General features: G+C 43.0%; 1 protein-coding gene across 1 annotated transcript in view; it reads right to left on the reverse strand.

Moving 5' to 3' along the window:
- Positions 1-889: 889 nt before the first annotated feature.
- ret (ret proto-oncogene receptor tyrosine kinase) overlaps positions 890-20,163 on the reverse strand; it is a 49,353-nt gene continuing 30,079 nt past the window's right edge. Inside the window, exons 9-20 of the mRNA XM_080782220.1 lie at positions 19,288-19,398; positions 18,992-19,111; positions 18,144-18,403; positions 17,118-17,265; positions 15,329-15,436; positions 14,560-14,780; positions 14,181-14,303; positions 13,677-13,747; positions 13,207-13,344; positions 12,063-12,162; positions 4,180-4,327; positions 890-1,970 (exon numbers count right to left, since the gene is read on the reverse strand). Of these exons, the coding sequence (XP_080638346.1) occupies positions 1,804-1,970; positions 4,180-4,327; positions 12,063-12,162; positions 13,207-13,344; positions 13,677-13,747; positions 14,181-14,303; positions 14,560-14,780; positions 15,329-15,436; positions 17,118-17,265; positions 18,144-18,403; positions 18,992-19,111; positions 19,288-19,398 (1,715 nt within the window). The 3' untranslated portion in view covers positions 890-1,803. The remainder of the gene's footprint in view (positions 1,971-4,179; positions 4,328-12,062; positions 12,163-13,206; positions 13,345-13,676; positions 13,748-14,180; positions 14,304-14,559; positions 14,781-15,328; positions 15,437-17,117; positions 17,266-18,143; positions 18,404-18,991; positions 19,112-19,287; positions 19,399-20,163) is intronic.

Below are 20,163 nucleotides of genomic sequence, written 5' to 3' on the forward strand. Positions count from 1 at the left end.
GGGGTGAGCTGTCTTCACTTTCGGGGTAGGCTACTTCACTTTCCGGTACCCAAAGTACAGAGAACTCACCCTGCCATGTCAGAAACTATGGTCAGAAAGCAGGCACGTGTAGAGGGGGGGGGGGGGGGTTAGGGGGGTTTAGGGGGGCTTGAGCACCTGCCCTTTTTTAGAAAGTGCCCTTTCCCTAAAGAAAAGGGGTGCAAATAATAGGGGCTTATGTGGGGGGCAAATAAGGGCTTGTGTGGGGGGCAAATAAGGGCTTTTGTGGGGGGCAATAAGGGCTTATGTGGGGGGCCAAAAAGGGCTTGTGTGGGGGGCAAATAAGGGATTTTGTGTGGGGGGGGCGCAAAAGGGCTTATGTGGGGGGGGCAATAATTAAGTGCCATTGGCCCTTCAAGACGAACATTTGACGGCCCTGTCAGAAAGTGAAGACAAAATACTACATTTTCTTTTGTATTTAACATGTACAAATACTTGTTCTGATGCTTAATGTAGGCTACAGTATAGTCTACAAACTTGTAGATTGTAGAATAGTGAATAGATTATAGTATAAATCAGGCTAATCTACTTAACTTTGACGAGTCTTGTAGTACTCTTCGAGGTGCACACTGCATGTCGCTATAGCATGGTGACAGTATGTCTAATACCAAACAAATCTAATCTTAAATTAATCCAAAGCATTTTCTTCCCCATTGAACTTCAAGACAAATCTGACCCTGAACACGTTCACAAATGAACAGCTAAAATGATAATTTATGGAAATTCCCAAAGCTATATTAACCTCAGAACATGTACATACATTAAAAAGTCATTTTGAAAGTGTGAAACCCAATTTAAAGTTTACCATCATATCACATGACCTCTATAAAATACTTGACATGGCCAAAAATACTGCACATTTCAAAATGTTTATTAATTTCAACATAATCAAAAACCATAACAACATAACAATGATAACACTCATTTAGTTTACATAATTATACGTTTTTTTTGTTTTGTTTTTTTGCACAAAGATCATTGCCATTATAAGGAATCAAAAAGTGATCTGCAGTTTAACATCCGACATGGTCGCCACAGTCTACATTACGCCTCATTACGTCCTTATACTGGAGTAGCACTCACTGTTTGATATTCTTCTGTGTACAAAAACAAAGAAATAAAAACATTCTTTTCTTTCTTTGGCAAGTACAGTTTGAAAGACTACTTGGGGGGTGGGGTGGGGGGGTGGGCACAAAAGTAGTGTTTACATTTGTCAGAACACGGATCCTCTCAGGTAGAAACTTTACATTTTCAGAACAAGTTCAGCATTCTCCCTTTTTTTTTTGTCCACTCAATCCCAGAGATCTACAACATGGTGATGGTAAAGGCGTCCCCTTTAATTCCTGGGCTGGAACAAAGATCTTCACAGTCGCACATTAATAATCGGAGGCTATCGTAGAAGCGGCACAGCTAGGCACTTGAAAGACATGAACATTGACATATACAACCTGGTACAGTAACCTGGTACAGTAACAATAGTCATGCAATGAATGATACAACTTGGCCAACATGACCTCGAGGTAATGATTAACATACCGGTGAGCTGCATGAAGCATGGTCTATGTGTTTATTCCAGCCCGTTTTGCAGCAAATAAAAGACCCCCTGCAGTTTAAATGCTGAATTACCCGTGCAACAGAAATAAAAAAGGGAACCAACTTTTATAGCATCAAATTGTATACATGTATGTACAGTATTTTTTTTTTTTTATAGAAATATACACATCTACTGATAGGTCATCTTTTCTACAGTGTGTTGCTTTGTCTTTAGCTATCAAGCTTGTCCACAATTTTAGCGGGCGAAGGCAAAGCCATCCAGTTTGCATAAACGCTATCATTGGCATATCTTGTAAAGACTGGGTTAGTGGCATCGTGTCTGTTGAGCGGTAGTACCGGTACCGGGCTCTTCTCGGGCCAGTTCGGGTATGACATGCCTAAAAACGAGAACATATCATTTTTCTGCACTCAAGTGAAAGAAATAACAGTAGTGTGCAGACAGTAAGGCTCTCGAAAGTAACTCTATATGCCGTTACTTAATATGAAGTAAATCCTCCTGGAAGCATGAAGTGACTGGTATCCTCCTAAGGACGAGTAAAATATATGATTAGTTTTCTATGTATTGTATCAGTGGTGTCTTTTGCACGGCAGGCCCCATTGATTTTGGTTTCAGTAAAAAATTAGATCAAATGGTTGCCTTACTGTAACCATTTGAACAAGGACAGGTCACTGTCATTTCTGGGATTAACTTCCTTAAGCAATCAGCGTATTTTGCAAACATGTTCCCTTAAGTCAGATGATCAGTAATAATACTTTTTTGTTTTTTTATCAGTCAGTGTTACCCAAGAGTTAAGTTCAAAAGCCTTACTGTTTCTCTGTTCAGCATTGTGGAATAGTTATATATTTATAGCAAATTAATTATGTACTGTAGCCTACATTGGAAACTCAGGAAATGTAAGACAATCTGGAATTCAAACCACAAAGAGTGATTGATTCAGCTAGCATAGATCTAGAATGCCTGTGATCATTTTATTTAACTTCGTAAATTTATCATGTATATCACAGGCATAGATCCCTTCCACCCGCTCCTGGTTGAATTGAATTATGGGCGGCCTAAATGTGCTAATGCTCCGTTTGTACTCACCCATTAAATAACTCCAAAGACGTGGAGAGAAATGTGGTCGTCTAGTTTCATATCCATGTGAACGTTTTGGCACAAAACGTGTATTTAGTAAATTATCTCCACTTTTTCACTTTTACACGTCTTTCTCTCCGGGGCGAGGGGCCCACGGAATCATCGATGGACTGATTTTACCAATACTTCCTGTTGTTTACCGCAGACGTCATCACCAATATTGACCAGGGAAACACAAAAGTTCGGGTCACACAATTGGCAAGTGGTGTGATTAATTACCCAGCACCTATCGCCAGGCACCTGCCAATTGTGTGACCCGAACATTTGTGCTTCCCTGGTCAATTGGTGATGACGTTTGTGGTGATCAGAGGAAGTTTTGATAAATTAAGTCCAGCTGTCATTCCGGGCCCCTTTGCCCGGCGAGAAAGACGTCCGTGTGCGTCTCGTGAAAAAGTGGAGATATTTGACTATTAATACACGTTTTGTGCCAGAACTTTCACATGGATATGAAACTAGAGGACCACATTTCACTCCACGTCTTTGGAATTATGTAATGGGTGAGTACAAACAGAGCATTTATCACATTTCGTGCATTTTGCGTCCGACCAGAATGTAACCAGGGTGTTCTATGGCTCTGTATGTGAAATACTGTACAAACTGTATGAAACAACAAGAGCCATTCTAGGGCTAGATTCAGCAAAGGACCTGTTTCAAATGTTACATACTGTACATTAATGTCTTCAAATGGAAAACAAAAAAGTGTGTTCGTATGTGAAAGGAGACGTAGAATGAAAAATGAATTTACAAATAAAAATGCAGTTGAATCGTGTATATATATATATATATATATATATATATCAATAGTGTCGTGAATGAGAATAACGAATGGAATATCTTAAATATTTACAAAAGTACCATTTTCGGTCAGGTCTCATGTACATTGGAAGCAGGTCCAAATAACAGAAGAAAGGTCGACAAGAAAGACACGAGATCTTTTGTTTTCACTGAGTCTCTCTCATTTACGATGAAATGAGAGTTTATATCAGCAGTATCAGGAGGAAAAGAAAAGGCATGCCTATAGATCCCAGTCACACACACACACACACACGCAGCGGAGGGCAGACTGTCGCGCGTGGTCGCGCACGTCTTCGGCTGCGCACAGCAGCTGCGCACGGTTTCTAGACAGCTGGTGGATGGAAAAGAAGCTTCACCTCCGCGCCCGACTGACGCGGAGGAGAGCGCATCCGGGAAGGCAGATGTCCGTCGCGTCAGTCGGGCGCGGAGGTGGAGCTTTTCCATCCACCAGCGGTCTAGAAACCCCACAAAGAAGAAGAAGGGCTTCAGGTTCTTCGGACGCGTCCACGCGCGACAGTGTGCTTGCGGCCACGTACGTACGTACGTACGCACGCACTGACTACAGAAACAAAGCCAATCAAAAACTTGCCAAATAAAGAGAGCTTTTGTTGTGTGTCCCTGTCTCTAAAATCTAGTGAATGCGTGGGAGATTCTACCATAGAGCTTGTTTTCAATCCATGTGGAGGGGAGGGTTCGAGGGAGAGGGGCGTTATTACAGTCCACTAGGGGCGTGTCCTCTTCAGAGAGGGTGTCATCGTACAGGAGGGCGTCAGCCGGCGTGGACGCTGCCAGGTCCAGGTAGTCCTAGAGGGAGAAGGATTCATCAACGCAAACAAGCCCACAATGAGCAGTGGTGGAATAAAGGACTCGGATGTTATCAATACTGCAATATATAGAGGTACAGGTATACTATAGTCTGTGTACTTAACCCATTCTGAACGGGAACCCATTTTTGTGTTAGCATCATGTTATGCTTTAGCCTATTGAAAAATAGCAGATCTACAAGCTCATAGCGCGCCACCGAGTGGCGCGCTATGAGCTTGTAGGTCTGCTATTACGACTGAATTTTTTAAAAATCTGATCTCAGGTCAGAATGGGTTAATCAGACAGACCAGTGTGTGTCCCAGTGGAAACCTCGTATGAATCTGATCTCAGGTCAGAATGGGTTAAAGTATATACCAAGTCCAAGAGTAAAAGTACTCATTGTGCAGAATTCCAAGTTTTCAAATGTATACAAATCTTTTGAAAATAGAAGATCTACAAGCTTACAATGCGGATTCATATAATTGGTCCTCACTATAATGTTCATGATGCCACCACTCGGTCTGTGTCTCATGGATGGGAGGGCCTGTGGGCAATTCAGAAACCTTTTAGCTTGGATTCCCCATCGATGATGTCACTGGTGGACACCACCAGTGACATCATCGATGGGGAATCCAAGCTAATAGAAACAGCAGGCTTTTTCTATTCCTGAAAAGTTGGGTGTTGACTACTGGGTTGGGCTCTGTGTGGTGCCACTCAAAGTGACTACTGGGTTGGGCTCTGTGTGGTGCCACTCAAAGTGACCACTGGGTTGGGCTCTGTGTGGTGCCACTCAAAGTGACTACTGGGTTGGGCTCTGTGTGGTGCCACTCAAAGTGACTACTGGGTTGGGCTCTGTGTGGTGCCACTCAAAGTGACCACTGGGTTGGGCTCTGTGTGGTGCCACTCAAAGTGACCACTGGGTTGGGCTCTGTGTGGTGCCACTCAAAGTGACTACTGGGTTGGGCTCTGTGTGGTGCCACTCAAAGTGACTACTGGGTTGGGCTCTGTGTGGTGCCACTCAAAGTGACTACTGGGTTGGGCTCTGTGTGGTGCCACTCAAAGTGACTACTGGGTTGGGCTCTGTGTGGTGCCACTCAAAGTGACTACTGGGTTGGGCTCTGTGTGGTGCCACTCAAAGTGACTACTGGGTTGGGCTCTGTGTGGTGCCACTCAAAGTGACCACTGGGTTGGGCTCTGTGTGGTGCCACTCAAAGTGACTACTGGGTTGGGCTTGCTGGATGCATGGCCCAATAGCTGAGGGCTGAAAACACCCGCGTGCGAAAAGTTGCAATGCGTTAATATAATGGAAGCCATCGTTCTCACGATAATAAAAATCTAAATATTAAAACAAAAAAACTAAATCTTGTTTAAAAAAGAATCTGCCTACCAACAGGACCCACCAACGAAAGATCAATGGATGGACATTATTGAGGAACTGTATTCTATGGAAAAACTAACATTCATACTGAGACTACAAGAGGATAAATTCTATAAAAAATGGGAAAAGTGGAATCTCTTCTCTCAGCCTAGTGATATTGCAATAGAATTTCATTGAATGTTTATTGTAATATGAAAAATGCAGCCTTTTTTTCTTTAACTTTTTGTCCTTTTTCTTTTCCTTTTCTTTCCCGTATTGTCTTGTTAGTTGTTTGTTTTGTTTGTGTCTGTTCTTCCTTCAATAAAAATTAAGTGAAAAAAAAAGAAAAAAAAGAATCTGCCTAACGATATTGTCACTGGTGGACTGGTTTCTGAGCTGCCCACAGCCCTCGAGACAGACTGAGTGGGAAAAAATGGTGGTATTTTATCATGAACATTAGTGAGGACTGAGGACTAATTAAATGAAGATAGGTTGAAAAGTGGTCCGTTAATTAAAGACACTGTATTATACTGTATAATATAGTATAACAACAGTCTAACTGGAATGCTTTGTGTCTGTCTACCCAATCCCAAGGCCATATTTTAGTTCGTGTGGATAACTGATCAGAACAGCAAATTATACACTTTCAAACTGGCGTCCCTAGGCTATTTTGGGAATGTCATCTATTTTAACATTTGTCAAGTTGGTCACGTGGCCAAAAGCGGTGGACAGAAACTGGTCTACAGGTTCTGTTGCCCCAACAGGGGCAGAAACAAGGCCACAACCACGCTATTTACACACACTGCAACTCGCTTACAATTCGCAAACCTGGCAACACTGCTCTGTGTTCTCATAGGCCCACCAGGCCCGCCCCCACACTACTCTTCAGTCTCACAATCAGCCATCTTGCTTTTTAGGGCTCTCGCAGGATAACAGACAGAAGGAAGGGGAGAAATTATTGGCTCACTATTTTGCTTATCACTTCTAAATCCCTGTATTTACAAAATAAAACACTCAGCGAATCCCTTAGTTAAATCAACATTGTTCATTGTCACTACTTGGATTGTGCCGAAATATTTACGTTACACGTATAGCTTTTGCTATTTTCGCCTGCCAGCCAATGCCGACTACACGCCTGCACACACACACACACACACACACACACACACACACAGGAATGGCTATACGGCGGCGAGACAGTGCAGCACGTTATAATTTTCAGTTTCATTAAATAACTGTCTTTCTCAGCGTGCGCACACAACATTATTCAAGTGAAATGCGTAACGCCAATATTGGGCTCAACTACGTTCACTTAATGGGGCCAGTCCTTCACAGTGACACACGCGTTAGATGAACCACGCGACCGGGATGGTTTCTACCCCTCAATGTCGTGCATTTGCTGCGCCCTTCTAATGCTGCGCCACGCCTACTCTATACTGCTCCATGCGACTCGAACAGCGTCAGCAGCAGCAGCTCCGAGCCTCCGTCAGAAAGGCTGCCCACACCACTGCACAGCCCCACACCCAAATGAATGGAATGAATGAATAAGGCGCTTATATCGCTTTTGCTCAGTGGATGGGACATTTACATTAAAAGCAATCGGATGGACGCGTGGATAACGGCATGGTTGTGTCTGTGCAATCGGAGGGAAAGCTTCCATAATCCATATAGCTTCCATGCTAGCTGCTTCAGACACAGGGGAGGGGAGGGAGAAATAGTGCGAAATAGCGCTTATGCAACAATTACCCTTAAAACAAACACCTCAACTCGATGTCATTGTGAATAAGAATTTCGAGCGAAAAAAAGTGTGCGTGTGTGTGTGTGTGTGTGGGGGGGGGGGGGGTGTGTGTGTGTCGCGTCGCCCTCCAGCTGCAATTGCGAGTGTGCGCTGTGTGCAGGGCACACTACTGAGTTTAAAAACACAGCTGAAACATGAAGTGGAGTCTGTCCAACGACGTCGAGTCTGTGGGGGCTATATGAAGAATTAAATAGCCCCTTTTAGCCCCCATGAGGATTTTCGTGGACATTTTATATTAACATTACAGATTTTCTGGGAATTATTGACACTCTGTGACTCTGTCACAGACTGCATACTAGCGTATTTACACATGCTCTGGAATTCCGCCGGCTGTTCAGAGGTGTTAAAAGTACTCAAATGCTAATCGGGTTTCTTTTGTTTTCACCTAGCCAGGTATTATATGCCTACAGTACAGTGCCCATAGGCGGCGGGTGTGTAAGGCAGCAACACTGACACTTTCAGCGGAGTGACTCGAGAAAAGACCCATATCGTCCAAAATAGGCTAATCAGTCGTTGTCTGTGTATAGGCTAATTCATTGGTAAAAGTATGCTAAATAACTCAATTTTAGACCATTTGGGAAATAAATAAATCCGCGGCGGAAAGTACAATGTGCATGCACACAATATGTAAATAAATAAATGTGTTACATTTTCTTGCATAAACACAAAGAGCTGTTTCCATAACTGCACAAATTATTGCACATAACATGAGCAGCTGTTATAATAACATAATAACATAACATGAGTAGCTCTTTGCCTGCCTGCCTGTCTGTCTGTCCATGAGTAGTTATTTGTCTGTCTGTCAATGAGTAGCTGTCTTACTGTCTGCCTGTCTATGAGTAGCTGTCTGCCTGCCTGTCTATGAGTAGCTGTCTGCCTGCCTGCCTGTCTGTCCAATTGTCCATGAGTAGCTGTCTGTCTGCCTGTCTGAGTAGCTGTCTGCCTGCCTGCCTAATTGTCCATGAGTAGCTGTCTGTCTGCCTGTCTATGAGTAGCTGTCTGCCTGCCTGCCTGCCTGCCTAATTGTCCATGAGTAGCTGTCTGTCTGCCTGTCTATGAGTAGCTGTCTGCCTTCCTGCCTGTCCAATTGTCCATGAGTAGCTGTCTGTCTGTCTATGAGTAGCTGTCTGCCTGCCTGCCTGTCCAATTGTCCATGAGTAGCTGTCTGTCTGTCTATGAGTAGCTGTCTGCCTTCCTGCCTGTCCAATTGTCCATGAGTAGCTGTCTGTCTGTCTATGAGTAGCTGTCTGCCTTCATGCCTGCCTGTCCAATTGTCCATGAGTAGCTGTCTGTCTGCCTGTCTATGAGTAGCTGTCTGCCTGCCTGCCTGTCCAATTCTCCATGAGTAGCTGTCTGTCTGCCTGTCTATGAGTAGCTGTCTGCCTGCCTGTCCAATTCTCCATGAGTAGCTGTCTGTCTGCCTGTCTATGAGTAGCTGTCTGACTGCCTGCCTGTCCAATTATCCATGAGTAGCTGTCTGTCTGCCTGTCTATGAGTAGCTGTCTGCCTGCCTGCCAGCCAGCAAGTTGGTTAACAGAAAATAAATTGTTATGGCTGAGTAAAATAAAATACAATAAACACAATTTGCCTGAAAATAGATTACCCAGCTATGACCTTTTTCATGAAAAAAATGTAGTAGTGATATGGCTGACTGAGTAAAATAAAACAATCTACCTGAAAATAGATAGCTATAAGTGAAGAACTATTAATGGCAGCTGGGTTTCATCATTCAAATAAAATAGAATTCTGTCCGTTTAGCTATAAAATTATGTCAGGGAATAGGGATACACAGTATATGTCTTTCATTTGCATTGCATCTCCCCCCCCCCCCCGCCCCAAACTTTTATTTTCGTTCGAGTAATAGTACAACTCTAATAGTATTACTTATAATAATGTAATTAAAGATAACTTCATTCAGATTTATTTATTTTTATTTCATTTTCCAGATTTTTTTTTTCTTTTTTTTGGATTTTCATTGGTGGGCCAGTCATAATGGTCCCGCGGGCCTGATGTGGCCCGCGGGCCTGAGGTTGAGTATCACTGCTGCAGTGCTGTAGCCTACCCAAAGTACCAGTGAAAACATCAACTTATTTTTTCCCACCGCTGTGGGGGGGGGGGGGGGGGGGGCTGCGGGGAGGCACTAGGATTGAGCCCCCCGAAGGGGGGCGAAATTCTAGTTATAGACAACAGAAACCTGACCAGAGCGAGTGGTGCAACAGCACCCCCTATTGGTACTCTAAACGGACATAGTCACACAGTCACATAGGTTGGGACATATAGGGACAAAGCTGTTCCTTTCCAAAATATCAAAAATAGCAGATGTACAAGCTCACAACCACTGGCTTAACCCATTCTGAACGGGAACCCCTTTTGGTGTTAGCATCATGTCATGCTTTAGCTATTGAAAAATAGCAGATCTACAAGCTCGTAGCGCGCCACCGAGTGGCGCGCTACGAGCTTGTAGGTCTGCTATTTTTTTTTTAATCGAAGAACGACTGACATTTTTTAGAATCTGATCTCAGGTCAGAATGGGTTAATCAGACCAGTGTGTGTCCTAGTGGAAACATCGTATGAATCTGATCTCAGGTCAGAATGGGTTAAGTGGGTATGGGTGTTGGGCGGCTACAGTTATAGGCATTTAGCAGATAAAGAAGCTAAATCACCAGTGGTGGAAAAAGTACTGACTTGTTTTACTTAAGTAAAAGTATACCAATCCTGCAATTTAGAACTATATACTTCGTTACAAGTAAAAGTACGGAATTGAAAATGTACTTGAGTAAAAGTGCAAAAGTATCGGCATCAAAATGTACTTAAAAGTACTAAAAGTAAATGTGCTCATATCGCAAGAATGTCCCATTTCACAAGTTCAAAATGTGTAGAAAATCTATTGAAAATGGCAGATCTACAAGCTCTCAATGCGTCGCGGTAGATTGGCCATTTTCAAATGGCCAAAATGTATATATATAGGGTTGAAGTGGTTAATGTATGTTTTCTAATCAAAATCGCCAAAGGAACTAGTAACTAAAGTTTTCAAATGATTGTAGTGAAGTAAAAGTACACATTTTGGCTCTGAGATGTAGTGGAGTAGAAGTAAAAGTACTGGAAGTTGGAAATACTCAAGTAAAGTTACTTTCCACCACTGTAAATCACAATACGTGACGAGTATAACCTTTTGTGTGTTAGTATGCGTACAGTATATGTGCATGTGTAATGTGTAACCTTATATGAGCCTACAGCTATAATGTGATGTCTCCCATGTTTGCTACAATACTTCCTTCACAGCAAAACAGTGACAAGCTCTCTATAGAAATCCTCAGCTTTTGGGAAGTGAATTATTGGAAACAGGTAATGCTATACAGTAGACGTCAAATTGCGGAAAGCACATCATGTGGCTATAAGGCATACGTTGCTGTCGGGAGGAAACCCCATAACTCCATTTTTGAGGTTTTTGATTTATTTTTTGTTGTTGCCATAAATCAGTGCTATTGAACACCCTTTACGCCTGTGTGTTGTTTCATAAATCAGTGCTATATTGAACACCCTTTACGTCTGTGTGTTGTTTCATAAATCAGTGCTATTGAACACCCTTTACGCCTGTGTGTTGTTTCATAAATCAGTGCTATATTGAACACCCTTTACGTCTGTGTGTTGTTTCATAAATCAGTGCTATTGAACACCCTTTACGCCTGTGTGTTGTTTCATAAATCAGTGCTATATTGAACACCCTTTACGTCTGTGTGTTGTTTCATAAATCAGTGCTATTGAACACCCTTTACGTCTGTGTGTTGTTTCATAAATCAGTGCTATATTGAACACCCTTTACGTCTGTGTGTTGTTTCATAAATCAGTGCTATTGAACACCCTTTACGTCTGTGTGTTGTTTCATAAATCAGTGCTATTGAACACCCTTTACGTCTGTGTGTTGTTTCATAAATCAGTGCTATTGAACACCCTTTACGTCTGTGTGTTGTTCCATAAATCAGTGCTATTGAACACCCTTTACGTCTGTGTGTTGTTTCATAAATCAGTGCTATTGAACACCCTTTACGTCTGTGTGTTGTTTCATAAATCAGTGCTATTGAACACCCTTTACGTCTGTGTGTTGTTTCATAAATCAGTGCTATTGAACACCCTTTACGTCTGTGTGTTGTTCCATAAATCAGTGCTATTGAACACCCTTTACGCCTGTATGTTGTTTCGAAAACATCGAACCAATGGAAAGTAGTAAAAAAGTGCTTTGGACAAAACCTCTTAACTCCATTGGACCCTCAGAATGTCTGCTATAAACTCCACCACCTCTCCCCCTCTCATGGAAGTAATTGACAATATATAAAGTTACACCACCAACTTTGATGAGGCTGTATTGCTTTGTTTTAAGAAATATAAGGTTTTCTTAATTTCCTGAAATTTTTATATTTTTAATTTCCTGAAAAATGAACATTTTGGAGTTATGGTTTCCCCCCCCCCCCCCGACAGCAGAGAATACAGTAGACAGCAACAGACAAGCCGCTTTCCAAACACGTCACCAGTGTGTGAAATAAATAAATGTTTTTTTTATTCATGATATTCGATCGTCATACCCGACTTTTCACCATCATCTTTTCCAGTTCTTTGCTGATGTCGGAAAATGTGGGCCTCTTGTCTGCCTCTTGCTTCCAGCATCGGATCATCAGGCTGTACCTGCAGGGAGGAATTCACAGCACAGATAGCCTCAGCGCCACATCAACTCTCCCAGCACTGACATTTTCCAGCACTCAAATGACTTAAGCCATTCTGGGCGGGAACCACTTTTTGGTGTTTTAGCCATTATTTTAAACTTTATCTATTCAAACAAAGAGGTGTAGGACTAGGAGCGCACACCAAGAGTAGGGAGGTGCTGACCACGGGAGATATATTTAAAAAAAGGAAAGGAGAGGTCACACAAATGTTTTATTGTACCAACGTTTCGCCAAACGTTGGTAAACGTTGGTAAAATAAAACTTTTTTTTAGCATCGGGACTATGAGTTTGTGCGACCTCTCCTTTCCTGTTTAAACTTTATCTATTGAAAAATAGCAGATCTACAAGCTATACGAGCTTGTAGATTTTTTGAAAAATCATTAAAATGTGGCGCAAATCTTTTGAATACCGGTATGTTCTTTCACAGTGAACGTTTTAACTCCCTGGAACAACATATTTTCAGATGGGGGGTCGGAGGCCAAATACATATGAAATAGTGTGAGCACTGACATAGAAACATGAGGTTTTTAGTGTGAGCACTGACATAGAAACATGAGGTTTTTCAGAAAACCCTCGTGATTTAGAAGAACATTTTGTAGAATCGAGCTCAGGTCTAAATGGGTTAACCCATTCTGTGCGGGAGAACCCCTTTTGGTGTTTTAAGCGTTATACGTTAAACTTTAGCTATTGAAAAACAGCAGATCTACAAGCTCATAGCGCGCCACCGAGTGGCGCGCTATGAGCTTGTAGGTCTGCTATTTTTGAAAAATCGAAGAACGACTGACATTTTTAGAATCTGATCTCAGGTCAGAATGGGTTAATCAGACCAGTGTGTGTCCAGTGGAAACCTCGTATGAATCTGATCTCGGGTCAGAATGGGTTAATGTGGCGGAGTTAGTGATGGCCCTCGGTATACAGCGTTGAATTGTTGCACACCAGAGACTCGTTAAGCCTCTCCATATGTTACATATGGTAAAGTACAGTAGAGAGGAGAGAGTGAGCTCACATTTCCTCCGTGCAGTTATCTGGCTTCTCCATCCTGTAGTCCGTCTTCAGCAGGTTAAAGAGGCGTTCGGGAGCAATGCCTGGATATGGGTTTCCTCCCAAAGTCACAATCTCCCATAAGAGCACGCCAAAGGACCAGCTGGTGGGACGACACACAAATTAATATGGAAATAATAATACATTATGAGGAATGTATAGTATACACCCACTGTTATTCATATAGAAATAGGGCTGTATTTTGCGTGTCTTAAGTACCAGGTCTTATTCCCTAACTTGAGTAAACTAAAGACCTGGAGGCGTGATCAATGCCATTTGGCTATTCTGAGTGGCCAAAGAGCATTGATCACGCCTCCAGGTCTTTAGTTTACTCAAGTTATAGGGAATAAGACCTGGTACTTAAGACACGCAAAATACAGCCCAAGTGTCTGGAATAATGCTATGTGATAGTTTAGGGATGGCATGTATACTTACACGTCACTTTGCGTTGTGTAAATGTGATCAAACAGGGACTCGATTGCCATCCATTTAACAGGAATGCGGCCCTTTGGAGGAGTAAAAGAGAGATCATGTTGATATTGTATATCGTTCCATTCGAGAATTCGTCTTACGCATTTGTACGCATTTCTTACTCAACTATATAGAGGTATATATGTGCATTTGACGGGGGGGGGGGGGGGGGGGGGGTGCCCAAGGACCGTGGTGACTATTTATGTTGTGTCTGACATCCCTTCTGCTGACAGGGGGGCCCCCAGGAGCCGCGGTGGTCCTCAGACCCATTTTAATATAGCATTACCTCCGCCAACAAAGTTCTAAAACATTCTGTTTGTCTCTCTTTTAGCAGGATATGTCCAAATGTTAGGGTCCGATATGTATGACACTGTGGTGTGGGAGGTTTGGACAACAATGAAGAACGAGAGAGACAGAGACAGAGACAGAGACAGAGACAGAGAGAGAGACTAACACCGTTAGTTTTACCTTGCTCCTCTTCACATACGAGTCCTCCTCATACACGTCTCTGGAAAGCCCAAAGTCAGAGATCTTCATCTTCCTCCCCTCCGCGACGAGCACGTTTCTGGCTGCCAGGTCTCTGTGAACGAGCTGTTGAATAAAAGCACCCCGCATTATAAAATAAACCCTGCGTTGATTATAATCTAACTAATACAAGAGTGTACGAATATTGTGCACTCTCTGAGTTACATGAGATAAATTAACACTTTTATACATTCATTGATGCTTTATACGTTTTTTATTTTGAACCAGGCATAAAAGAGACACATGAAGTGTCACATGACGGAGCGACCAAGGACAATTCCTTTTAATATAGCTATAGTCATCACACTGAAAAGACAAATACCTTCATTTCTGCCAGATACTGCATGCCTCGGGAGATCTGCCAGGCGAAGGAGATCAGGTCTCCCATGGTGAGCGCCCGGTCGTCTGGGTTCTCCAGGTAACTGGAGTTGCGGTTAGCATCGCCGCCGCCACTCATGTAGCTAGGCCCCACCTTCCTGCTCTCACGTAGGAAGTTGCGGAGCGACCCGAATTTGGCATATTCCACGATCAGATATAATGGACCTGTCGTCAAGAGAAACGCAGAGACTTGGACCACTTAATGCTGAGGCACACGCAGGGCAACATGAACACGCAGGGCAACATGAACACACAGGGCAACATGAACACACAGGGCAACATGAACACACAGGGCAACATGAACACACAGGGCAACATGAACACACAGGGCAACATGAACACACAGGGCAACATGAACACGCAAGGCAACATGAACACACAAGGCAACATGAACACGCAGGGCAACATGAACACGCAGGGCAACATGAACACACAGGGCAACATGAACACACAGGGCAACATGAACACGCAAGGCAACATGAACACACAGGGCAACATGAACACGCAAGGCAACATGAACACACAAGGCAACATGAACACGCAGGGCAACATGAACACGCAAGGCAACATGAACACACAGGGCAACATGAACACACAGGGCAACATGAACACGCCAGGCAACATGAACACGCAAGGCAACATGAACACGCAAGGCAACATGAAGGAAAAGGAGAGGAGGAGAGGAGGGGAGGAGGAGAGGAGGGTGGACTTACCATCCTGACTGCAGGCCCCGAACATCTTGATCACGTGAGGATGATTGACTTGCTTCAGCAGCGTGAATTCTGACAGCAGGTCACGGAGTTCACTATGCGAGGCGTGGTCTGCATGTGGACAGAAAGAGGGAATGGAATGGAAGGGGTGTGAGTTAGTTCACTATGCGAGGCGTGGTCTGCATGTGGACAGAAAGAGGGAATGGAAGAGGTGTGAGTTAGTTCACTATGTGAGGCGTGGTCTGCATGTGGACAGAAAGAGGGAATCCAAGGGGTGTGAGTTCTTTCATGCATTCACTACACACAAAATGTCGGTATTACTTTACTCAGTGTTGATTTTGCAGACTAATACCATGACGAAAAATGTCCGTCGACTACCTTTTTTCACTAAATTGAAACTAAAGGAAAACTAAGCTATGATGACCAAAACTAATGCTAAATAATATTGACAATTCCGTCAACAAATATGAACTCTAGACTAAAATGTTAGGAAGGGACTAGTGGACAAGAGATCCAGTATAAGTCATTTCCCAGTTGATTGCATGCTGAAAATAGCCAATCTACAAGCTCATGAACTTGTGGATCTGCTATTGTCAGCAAATGTCAAATCAGTCATTACAATGGCATCAAGGCCCGCCAAAATACATTTTAGTCGACTAAAGCAACTGTAGAACTAAAATCATATGATACTTAGTCGACTAAAACTAGACTAACACTTAAACATTCCAGGTGACTAAAATGTGACTATAACTAAATGAAAACTATTCAAGAGACTGTGGCTGTATTTTGCGTGTCTTAAGTACCAGGTCTTATTACCTAACTTGAGTAAACTAAAGACCTGGAGGCGTGGTCAATGCTCTTTGGCCACTCAGAATAGCCACATGGCATTGATCACGCCTCCAGGGTCTTTAGTTTACTCAAGTTATAGGGAATAAGACCTGGTACCTAAAGGTCCACTTCACCACTTTTCAACCTATCTTCATATAATAGGTCCTCACTAATAATCATGATAAAATGGCACGATTTTCTTCTACTCAGTCTGTGTCTCATAGGAGGGCTGTGGGCAGTTTAGAAACCGTCTTCCAGTGACATCATCATCATTAGGCAGATTATTTTTTAAACAATATTATTTTTTACAAAAATGTTTAGATTTGTATTATCGTGAGAAAGATGGCTTCCATTTTCGCACCGCAACTTTTCAGGACTATAGAAAGCCTGCCGTTTCTATTAGCTTGTATTCCCCATCGATGATGTCACTGGAAGACGGTTTCTGAACTGCCCACAGACCGAGTAGAAAGACATTGCACCATTTTTTCGTGATTATTAGTGAGGACCTGTTATACGAAGATAGGTTGTGAAGTGGTCCTTTAACCCATTCTGAACGGGAACCCATTTTGGTGTTAGCACTATGTTATGCTTTAGCTATTGAAAAATAGCAGATCTACAAGCTCATAGCGCGCCACCGAGTGGCGCGCTACGAGCTTGTAGGTCTGCTATTTTTTGAAAAATCGAAGAGCGACTGACATTTTTAGAATCTGATCTCAGGTCAGAATGGGTTCATCAGACCAGTGTGTTGTCCAGTGGAAACCTCGTATGAATCTGATCTCAGGTCAGAATGGGTTAAGACACGCAAAACACAGCCCTATGACTAAAATCTAAATCAACAGTGGTCTTTATACTTCCCAGCAGCCCCGTCTGGCTCCGGCTCACCTTTAATAATAATAATAATAATAATAATAATAATGTCTCACCTTTAATAATAATAATAATAATAATAATAATAATGTCTCACCTTTAAGCATCTTCACAGCCACGGTGGTGTAGCCGGCCTTCCCCTTCAGCCGGAACGCCGTCGCCTTCACCACCTTCCCAAACTCTCCCTCTCCCAAGGTCTTGCCGAGCACCAGGTTTTTACGAGGAAACTCCCACTTGGGGTCCTCCTGTTAAAACAATAGAACACAAACCCATCCATATGGAAGCATATTTCTGCCAATATATTTTAGAGTTTTTCTTTCTCCCCTCTCAATTAAGATGATTTCCTGTTTTGACTATATATATATTAGGATTGATTTTAAAATTCTTTTACTTGTCTATAAAGCTCTCAATGGTCTCGCACCTTCCTACCTACATGACTGCCTGCCTAAATATGTCCCATACCGCCCCCTAAGGTCTTCCACTGCTGGCCTGCTCGCTTTGCCAAAAAAAAATGGCAACTAAAAAATACGGGGAAGCAGCTTTTTGCTTCTACGGGCCGTCGGCATGGAACAAACTCCCACTGTACCTTCGTCAGGCAGCCTCTGTAGACATTTTTAAAGCTCAGCTCAAGACCCACTTCTACAACATTGCTTTTAATTGATTTAATGTCCTCACTGTATTGCATTACTGCTTGTTCTTAATGTTGTTGCCTTGCTCTTCTTTTATTCTCCATTTTTCTGTAAAGCACTTTGAGCTGCATTTCATGTCATGAAAGGTGCTATACAAATAAAGTTTTATTATTATATATAGTTGTGTATATTCGTACGTAGACAGCACTAGAATTGCATCTTATGTAGTCATAGCACTTTATAGTACACATGTATAAATTGTATAATATATAATAAAGTATAGTATACGTATAGTTTACATAGATACTCCACTGTTACGTTCTTAGTTTATACATGATTCATGAGAACTACTTTTTATATAATGTGATGTATGCCATGCTTTTGTTATTGCTTAATGTAAGTCGCTCTGGATTAAGAGCGTCTGCTATAAATGCTTAAATTGAAAATTGTAACAACGAGGAATAATCTGTGGGAGATGAAATAAATGCACTCACGGGTATTTTGAAGGTGTCGATGGCCACCTGGTTCTCCATGGAGTCCAGCGAGCCGCGCCGTATGTTGTTGGCGGAGTAGCTGATGGGGTAGGACTGGGCGGGCCGGCGGAAGGTCATCTCGGCCGAGGCCAGCGGCTGCTTGGGCCGCGAGTTCTTGTGGTAGCGGTGGAAGAAGTAGGAGGTCAGGAGGAGGGACATGATGAAGGAGAAGATCACCGCCGTGAAGATGATGGTCTTACACATGTCATCACACAGAGCCTCTGCAGGGGGGAGAGAGACAACACAGGCGTTCAGTGTCTGTCCAACAGTAGCCTGCCCTGGGCACCATTTCAGTGTCTGTCCAGGGCAGCGGTGGCCGAAACGGTTTGCGGAGCGGTCTTGATATCGGAACTCGGAAGGTCGCTATAGTTCGTATCCCCGGACCGGCACGTTAAAATTACCACCGCTGAAGTGCCCTTTATGGACAAGGCATTGAACCCCTACCATGAAATGTTCTATGAGCAGGGCCTGGCTGTAAACAAGTTCTTGAGCTTAGACCAGTTACCCTGCAGGGTAAACATAGTACCTTTCCTTTCCTTTGTCCAACAGTAGAAGGACTTTCACCCATTTCGACCTGAGGACGATTCTAAAAAGATTCTGTTTGAAAATGACAGTTTTCTGAAAAAGCTATGTTTCTGTGTCAGTCGTTCTTCGATTTTTCAAAAATAGCAGACCTACAAGCTCGTAGCGCGCCACTCGGTGGCGCGCTATGAGCTTGTAGATCTGCTGTTTTTCAATAGCTAAAGCATAACATAATGCTAACACCCAAAATGGGTTAACCAATTTGGGTTGCAGGAACATCATCTCACCCTCCAGGTCGTCCTTCTCACAGTAGCAGTTCTTGGTGTCGGCGTAGCAGGAGCAGGTCCCATAGCCGGCCTTGATGCCAAACATCAAGCCTCTCTCGTGACCTCCAGTGATGGGTTCCTCTTCAAAGACAAAACCATTCGTATAGATTTATTCATGCATTATTATGGGAAATAAATAATAAATACATAATATGAATTGTGTATTTCCAGCATAGGCTATATACTGTGTCTTGGAATACTACTGTAGCTGGCACAACAACATTATAAAAGTAAACGAAAGGCCTTGTAATTCTTACTTGTACAATCCTGTGGGCATATTAACATGTCCTTGCTTTCTATGGCATCACAGAATCCGTCGGGACAGGTCCGCAGGTCAGGGGAGCAGGTAGAGTAACGTTCCACTATTCCTGGAGGACAGACAGCTCAGTGGGATTAAAAACCATGTGGACCAATTAAATAATCCTCGCCTCCTACAGATTATACCATCCACATAAAGTTGGTTTTGTTAGTCTTGTTGATCTCAATGTTTTCTCCCTTCAGGGGAACTCCACAGTGAATCATCTGCCTCCATCTCACCATCTCACCCTGTCCTCTCTCTGCCTCCTCTTCTCTCACACCAACTAACTTCATGTCCTCTTTCACTACATTCCATACATCTCATCTTTGGTCTTCCTCTCTAGGCCTCCTGCCTGGCAGTTCCAACCTCAACATCCTTCCATGGATGATATACTCACTATCCCTCCTCTGTAGCCTACGTGTCCAAACCATCTCAGTCTGGCCTCTCTGGCTTTATGTATATCTCCAAAACATCCGACATGCGCTGCTGTCCCTCTGATGTACTCGTTCCTGATCCTATATCCATCTCTGTTACCGCCAGAGAGAACCTCAACATTCTAGTCTCTGCTACAGCTATCTCCAGCTCTGCTTCCTTGTCTTTTCCTCAGTGCGACTGTCTCTAAACCATGGTCTCATTAGTGCTGAATTATAAAAAAAGACTTTAATGACTTGCCAGGGACTTTTGGAAAAACACAAAGTAATGACAATTGTAGTGACAATTAGTGCAATTAGCAATTAGTGACAATTAAACACGTCAGTCATCTCAGGTTATCTACTGCTCAGCCAATAGGGGGAGGTTATAGGCTTGTGGGTTTCAGGGCACACTACCAAATAAC

Source organism: Protomyctophum bolini (genome assembly GCF_963924005.1).
Source record: "Protomyctophum bolini genome assembly, chromosome: 14".
Lineage (NCBI taxonomy): Eukaryota > Metazoa > Chordata > Actinopteri > Myctophiformes > Myctophidae > Protomyctophum > Protomyctophum bolini.